This window comes from Rhinatrema bivittatum, chromosome 1, assembly GCF_901001135.1.
Source record: "Rhinatrema bivittatum chromosome 1, aRhiBiv1.1, whole genome shotgun sequence".
NCBI lineage: Eukaryota > Metazoa > Chordata > Amphibia > Gymnophiona > Rhinatrematidae > Rhinatrema > Rhinatrema bivittatum.
This window is the reverse complement of record NC_042615.1, coordinates 4,183,262-4,191,516: the sequence shown is the minus strand read 5'-3', so window position 1 is coordinate 4,191,516 and position 8,255 is coordinate 4,183,262. Positions and strand designations below refer to the sequence as shown.

At 47.6% G+C, this 8,255-nt stretch overlaps 1 protein-coding gene across 1 annotated transcript in view; it reads left to right on the top strand.

Annotated features, from left to right (window-relative positions):
- The first annotated feature begins 3,025 nt into the window (after positions 1–3,025).
- The window catches only part of METTL14 (methyltransferase like 14), a 117,821-nt gene continuing 112,591 nt past the window's right edge, over positions 3,026–8,255 (top strand). The window contains exon 1 of the mRNA XM_029614955.1: positions 3,026–3,174. Within this exon, the coding sequence (XP_029470815.1) occupies positions 3,109–3,174 (66 nt within the window). The 5' untranslated portion in view covers positions 3,026–3,108. The remainder of the gene's footprint in view (positions 3,175–8,255) is intronic.

Sequence of the window (8,255 nt, the reverse complement as noted above, 5' to 3'; positions counted from 1 at the left end):
CCGCCTGGAGACTGAACACTGACACCTCGAACATGTGCTTCAATTGAACCTCCAGCTTACGATCCTGGATATCCTTGAGGGCAGCTGCCCCCACCACCAAAATCGTAGTCTTCTTAGTCACGGCCTAAACCGCCGCATCAACCTTAGGCGTTTTAAGGCAATCCAAGTGCTCTTCCAACAAGGGATACAGCTTTGCCATGGCCCTTCCAACTTTCAAGCCCACTTCTGGGGAGTCTCACTCCCGACTAATGAACTTCTGAATCTTCTTTGGAATGGAAAAGGCAGTGGGCGGACCCAGCAAACCATTAAGAACCGGGTTAACGCCCTCGTTGTCAGACTCCTCCGAAGTCAACTTGACTCCCAATTCCTCAACACCTGAGGAATAAGTGTGCAGAGCTCCTCTTTTTTAAACAAGCGAACCACCTAGGGGTCATCACCATCCGCTCTGGCTGCTTCCACGAGGTCTGGTTCATCCTGGCTTCCATCATCCGGGTCTCCCTCCAGGGCCGCAGCTGGAGAGGCCAGGAAGCTAACCAAATTGGTAGTGCAGTAATAATGGGAGATTTCAATTACTCAAATATTGACTGGGCAAATGTAACATCAGGACAGGCTAGAGAGATAAAGTTCCTGGATGGAATAAATAACAGTTTATGGAGCAATTTGTTCAGGAACCGACATGGGAGGGAGCAATTTTAGATCTAATTCTCAGTGGAGCACAGGATTTGCTGAGAGAGGTAACGGTGGTGGGGCCTCTTGGCAATAGCGATCATAATATGATCAAATTTGAATTAATGACTGGAAGGGGAACAATAAGTAAATTCACAGCTCTAGCGCTAAACTTTCAAAAGGGAAACTTTGATAAAATAAGAAAAATAGAAAAAAAATGAAAGGAGCAACCACAAAGGTAAAAAGTGTGCAAGAGGCATGGACATTGTTAAAAAAATACCATCCTTGAAGCACAGTCCAGATGTATTCCACACATTAAGAAAGGCAAAACGATTACCGGCATGGTTAAAAGGTGAGGTGAAAGAGGCTATTTTAGCCAAAAGATCTTCGTTCAAAAATTGGAAGAAGGATCCAACAGAAGAAAATAGGATAAAGCATAAGCACTGGCAATTTAAATGTAAGACATTGATAAGACAGGCTAAGAGAGAATTTGAAAAGAAGTTGGTAGAGGCAAAAACTCACAGTAAAAACTTTTAAAAATATATCCGAAGCAGAAAGCCTGCGAGGGAGTCAGTTAGACCGTTAGATGATCGAGGGGTTAGAGGGGCACTTAGAGAAGATAAGGCCATAGTGGAAAGATTAAACTATTTCTTTGCTTCGGTGTTTACTGAAGAGGATATTGGGGAGATACCCATTCTGGAGAAGGTTTTCATGGACTGAACCAAATCACGGTGAACCTAGAAGATGTGGTAGGCCTGACTGACAAACTGAAGAGTAGTAAATCCCCTGGTCCGGATGGTATACACCTCAGGGTTCTGAAGGAACTAAAAAATGAAATTTCAGATCTATTAGTAAAAATTTGTAACCTATCATTAAAATCATCCATTGTGCCTGAAGACTGGTGAGTGGCTAACTTCATGGAGTGCTCCCTAGTCCTTCTATTATCCGAAAGAGTAAATAACTGATTTTCATTAATCTGTTCAACTCCTTCATGATTTTGTAGAAATCTATCATATACATCTCGGTCGTCTCTTGTCTAAGCTGAACAGTCCTAACCTGTTTAGTCTTTCCTCATAGGGGAGCTGTTCCATCCCCTTTATCATTTTGGTTGCCCTTCTCTGTACCTTCTCCATCGCAATTATATCTTTTTAGAGATGCGGTGACCAGAATTGTACACAGTATTCAAGGTGCGGTCTCACCATGGAGCAATACAGACGCATTATGACATTTTCCGTTTTATTCACCATTCCCTTCCTAATAATTCCTAACATTCTGTTTGCTTTTTTGACTGCTGCAGCACACTGAGCAGACGATTTTAAAGTATTATCCACTATGACTCCTAGATCTTTTTCCTGGGTGGTAGCTCCTAATATGGAACCTAACATCATGTAACTACAGCAAGGGTTATTTTTCCCTATATGCAACACCTTGCACTTGTCCACATTAAATTTCATCTGCCATTTGGATGCCCAGTCTTCCAGTCTTGCAAGGTCCTCCTGTAATGTAGCACAATCCGCTTGTGACTTAACTACTCTGAATAATTTTGTTTCGTCCGCAAATTTGATAACCTCACTCGTCATATTCCTTTCCAGATCATTTATAAATATATTGAAAAACACCGGTCCAAGTACAGATCCCTGAGGCACTCCACTGTTTACCCTTTTCCACTGAGAAAATTGACCATTTAATCCTACTATCTCCTGTCTTTTAATCAATTTGTAATCCACAAAAGGACCTCACCTCCTATCCCATGACTTTTTAGTTTTCTCAGAAGCCTCTCATGAGGGACTTTGTCAAGCGGTTTCTGAAAATCCAAATACACCACATCTGATGGTTCACCTTTGTCCACATTTATTAATCCCTTTAAAAAAAGTAGATTTGTGAGGCGAGACTTCCCTTAGGTAAATCCATGCTGGCTGGCTGTGTCCCATTAAGTCATGTCTATGTAGATGTTTTGTGACTACCATGTGCTTGGGATAGACTCGCTCAGCTGGTATGTCTTGCTCCCTCTCGTGACCTCTTTAAATCCAGTCTAAAAAACTCACTTTTCTAAGGCGACTTTTAAATCTTAACTCCTGACTTTCCCCACCTACAGCTTTACTGATTTTAATCATTTTCTTAATAAATGAATTCCCAGAGTCTCTTTCGCCCGGAACAGCACGAAGGGAGCTCTGCCTAGCAGGGCCTGTTTCTTCTCTCCAGCACTGCCTATGTCGAGCGGCGCCACAGAAGGGATGAGCGGTAACAGAAGCAGCGCCTCAAGCGCCGGAGAGGAGAGAAAGAGTAACCGTTTTCCACGGGCACGCGACAGGCTCCGCCCACCTCCGCGCGCCAGCGGCCAGCCGCCGCCCCCCATCTCCGGCGCGCGCGCACTATCCGGCTCTGCCGGAAATGACGCCATGAAACGGCGCCGTCGGCACCTTGGAAGCGGCGGCTGGCGGGATGAACAGCCGCTTGCAGGAGATCCGGGAGAGGCAGAGGCTGAGGCGGCAGCTGCTGGCCCAGCAGGTAACCCTTACGCTCCCTGACGTCTGCATGCGCGTGCGTTCCTCGTCACGCGGAGACCGAGGGAAGCGCCGCTGGCACCGCGACTGGGCGCAGAGCAATATCCAGAGCCAACTGTCACATCCGTGGAGGACCCGAAGCCCGTAATGTGGGAGCGCAGCTGGAGAGAGGGGTAATCCCAGCCATTGCTCTGTCCCTCTTACAGGCCGAGGGGGTAGTTACTTTGCACTGATGGCTGCTGGACCGCACCACTAACTTGATGGGGTTTCGTGGCTCCCGCTTCCCCTCTTCTCTATTTTTCTGCTTCTGTGGAAGGCGCTGCCATCCTTCCGGTTATCTTGCTCCATAACCTCGGTGGGGGTAGATTATTCCCTTCTCCAAGCACATGCAAACCGCTGCTAATGTGTCGGTTCTTCTATGCAACAGGAGCAAACAGCACACCCACCCCCACGGTGGATAAATACAGCAAAGGTGGGGGAAGCAAATGAAGGGTAAAGACCAATGACTTTCAAACCAACTAATCCCTACTTTATTCAGGTGAAGACACACGTCCTCACCAGTAAAGACTGATGAGCAGTTGTTGCCAGATGAGATAGAAACCCTGCCCTGATATGAGCTGTGTTTTGCTGCAAAGCTGTTTCAAGGGGACAGCTTGGGGAAGTACATCAGCAGGCTAATTTGACAAGAAACCTGGCTTAGGGCAGAGTGTTGGTACTGTTTATCTCATCTGGCAACAATTTACTCCTGGGGAAATTCTCCCCACAAAAACTTAAAATCCTGCAAACTTTATATTGGTCAAAATAACACACTTTACATGACAGTCTTTAAGTAATTACATTTTAAATTAATACAGAAAAAAGTTATTACTTAGAGATGCAGAATTTTAAATATTTTGAGCAGAATTTCCTTAGAAATTCACTGTAAGACTGTCCCTTCCACTCGCTCTCCCTACTCCCTTGGCCAATTTGCCATCTCAGGCCCCAACTCCTCCACCTGCCAGTATCTCTCCCCTCCACCTCTAGGCTCAACCCCTTCCACTCTATCGCCAGTCCCAGATTTTGACCCCATTCTCAGTACTGCCCCTCACACAGGCTCCCTCTGTCCCCCTCTCTCTCACACACATGCTCCCTCTCTCTAGTACACATACACACACCCTCATACAGGCTCCCTCACTCTTGCATGCACACTCTCACAATCTCCCTTTCTCATGCATACACCCTCACACAGGCTACCTATGTTTCTTTCTCACACGCTCCTTCACACAGGCTCTCTCTCACATACACAATCCTTTCACACAGGCCAGCACCCTCACATATACAGGAACCCGTTTTCATACACACTAGCTCCCAATCTCTCTCTCTCACACACACATTCCTTCACAATCTTCTCATATAGGCTCCCTCTCTCTGGCACACACACTTCAAGCATTCCTTCCCCCCCCATGCTCTCACCTCCCATGATCTCTCTCGCCCTCCCCTCTCCCACACATTCACTCTCACCTGGGCCTTCATCTTCGCCGCGAGCAGAGCACACTCCGTTTGCAGCACACAGGGGCCTTTATCTTCATGCGCTACGTTTGCAGCATGCCGGGGACTCCTCTGCCATTTTCTGCGCAGGGGGGAATTCTGCGTAAATTCTGTGCTCCGCAGAAGAGCAGAATTCCCCCAGGACTAACAATTGTACATCAGTCTTTACTGTTGAAGATGCATTACTTCCTCTGAATAAAGTAATGATTACTTGGATACAAAATCACTGGTCTTTACACTTCATTTGCTTCACCCGTTTTTGCCGCAATTTTTCTATAACATAGCTAAAATCTGTCCATTCCTTTCTGAGCATGCTATCAAAATGCTCTTCTACTCTTAGCACCTCCTGCTTAGACTACTGAGTCAAACAGAATTCAAGTTCAGCAGGAAACAAAATTCAATATTGACTCTTTATGGATATAAACTCCAGGTGAAAAAAGGAATAAAATAGTGGTGTATTTCCATCCACTTGGCCAGAATGAGCTAACAGGCAATGAAATGCTAAAAGAAATTAAGGAAGTTAAGAAAATCAGCAGCACGGTAATAACGGGTGATTTCAATTACCCCAGTATTGACTGAGTGAACATTACATCAGGGCCTTAGCCACGCTGTCTGGATGATGTCACCTCAATTAAGAGCTTTGCTCTGCTGCTCTTGTGTGGCAGTTCCCAAGCGAAGCGCATCACTGTTCTCCTCAGTCTTAATTTTTCCGGGCTTTCTCATCAGGCTTTCCAGGCCTTTTTCTTCTTTTTTTCTCTGTTTGCATTTGTGATCCCCAGACAGCATCTTTAAGTGCCACCATAATGTCCAAGAAGCCTCGATTTAAGTACTGTCAGTGTGGATATATTATGTCCTTCACTGACTCTCGCAAATTTTGCTATCTCTGCCTAGGCCTGGACCAAGACAAGGCCTCATGCTGCAACTGCGGACGCATGTCGCCCCAAGCTCAATGGCAAAGGGCCGCCAAAATAACTTCATTGCAAGAAGGTAGATCATTAGCCTCGGGAAGCTAGGCTCCATCTCCGAGGCACTCCATCCATTCTTCTCCAGGCCCAAAGTAAAGCCACAAGGCCTTGTGTAGGAGGTTGGCGTCTATGGAGTCATTGTTGGTGGCGTCGAAATATAAGAACAAGCTAGTTGCCCATCAGGAGAGTGGGATTTCAAGGGATAAGGTCGTGGCAGCACCTAAACGCCCCCCCCCCCCCCCCCATGCCAAAGCCTGTTGAAACCCTGTGCTGGCAGGAACATCTAGCATCAGCCATGAGAGTGTCGTCTGTGTCGATATGTCAAGAGAAAGAAGCTTCGGGTCAGGTGCCCATGGCGAAGTGGTGTAATGCATTGACTCGATCAAGGAACAGAAAGAGCCGTGTCGCATTGACGAAGTCATCTCAGGACACATAGATGCACAGAATGGAGAAGATGACTCTGGAAAGTCATGTCATTTCCACACACAGCCACGCCAACTTGGCGCAACGCCGCAAAGTGGGTGCTGAAGCATAGAGAACTGTGAAGGTCCAGAATCCTGTGACTCAACAGACAACTTTCACAATGCAATCATCTCCACAAAAGGAACGAGACCAAACTAGTTGCTCATACTGGACCGGATGGTCAGTCGTGCAGTTGGAGTATCAAGCTCCAAAACAAAAAAGGAAAAAGCTGGACTTTTCCCTGTCACCTCATCATCCGAGAGATGTTGGTTCAATTTTAGACATCTTGTCCCACCCGCATTGGACTTCACCTTCAAAGCCTGCCTAATTGAGCTCTGCATCTTCTCCGCAATGGGACTGGAGGGTCTTAGGCCTCTCGACTCATTCGTGTCATAGAGACACTATTTTTCAGGAGGAATTGTCTCCATGGGACAGGCGGACAATGCCAGAAATGGGTTACAGAGGTCACAATCAACCAGGACCAGGGGCATAGGGTGATTGCTGAAATTGGTGGTGCACTAGAAAATTTGCTGTTCCCTGTATGTACCAGGATCAGTCCAGCCTGCTGGGTTATGCCTCCCTTCCAGCAGATGGAGTCAGAGAAAACTGAAAAGGCACCCCCATACATACTGGTGTGCCACCTGCGTCCCCTTCAGTATCTCTCTGACTCCAGCAGATGCAGAGGCATGACCTGCGGTCCTGATCCCTGTCAAAATTTTCAAATTACGTGTATTTGACTTGACCAGGTTTGGTTATTGATATTTTGTCTATTAACTTTTGACTAGATCAATTAAAAAAAAAAAAAAGAGAGACAAGCAAGACACTTAAGATTTTCTCTCTAAGGCAGGCAAGGCAGGGCATTGCCCTTAAGCCTTTATACCCAGAGACTTTGGCTGCTAGCCCGGTGAATGGGGAGACTATTTACCGGTGGGCCGGTCACTTTCTCCCCTCTTCTACCTTGCACCAGAGATGGGTCATTCCTCTGGCCAGTGGGGTCACTGCCTATTTCTTAGACCAGAGACGCTTATTCCTCTGGTGGCTGTGACAGAAAAAGGAAGATCAAGAGGGATAGTAAAATAAAGAGCAAGGTATTCTTAAATAGTCATTTTTATTTACTGTCAGCACTTACGCCTGCCGTGTTTCCCGGGCCTCCGGAGGGGGTGGAATTCTCTCACCAGCTTAAAGCAGTTCTTTCGCGCCTTTTTTATGCTGCGTGGACACACATGTGCGGCTTGTGGGGAGCCGGCTCTCCCGCGAGGTTCTCTGCTTCCGCTGTCTTCCCGGGGGCGAGGGACCCTCGTGGAAGCCGATGTCAGGGAGGAGCTCTCGTTCGCGCAGCGCATCGGAGGCGCCAGCAGCTAAGCGATTCAGGCCGGGCACGTTCGGGGAAGAAGCGGCGGCTATTTTGTCTGCATCGGGTGCCGAGGCAGAGCAGCACTGGGAGGAGGAGGAGAATCCTCCTCTCTCCCTGCCGGCATTAAGCCCCCAGAGGCAGCGTGATTCGCTCCCTATTACAGCCCCTCCCTAGATTTTAACTCCGAGGGGGGGGGCTTTAAAGAAAACCTCCCCCTTTTCCTCCCAGTTTATTCTTTTAATGCATAAAGCCTACTTAGAGGCTGAAGCGGACTTAAATAATACAGGGGCTACCCCAGCCAGACATTTGAGTCCTGTTCCGGACCTGGGGGTTTCTGGGCCGAGGCTCTCTATACCTGCTGCGGTTCCCGAGATTCCCGGGCCCTTGGCACCTGCGGATCTTTCCCTTATGGACCGGGGCCAATCTGGATGTGAATATTGATGTAGGTACTGCTGCCCTAGTGGAGGGAGATGATCCGCAGGTGCTGTGTTTGTTCAGTAAGGAGGAGTTGGATCCCCTGATCCCGCATGTACTCAGAGAGCTGGAAGTTTCCCTCCCCCCAATGACCCTGGACCCCTCTCCGGGGGATTCTGTTTTGTCAGGGCTTCGATCTCCACCTCAAACTTTTCCCTTTCATCCGAAACTGTTTCAGATTGTTTCTAAGGAATGGGATTTGCCTGAGCTATGGAAAAGCTCTTCCCGTTACCCCAGGAATCTTTAGATCGCCTCAAGATCCCTCAGGTGGACTCGGCTGTTACGGCTATCGTCAAGCACACG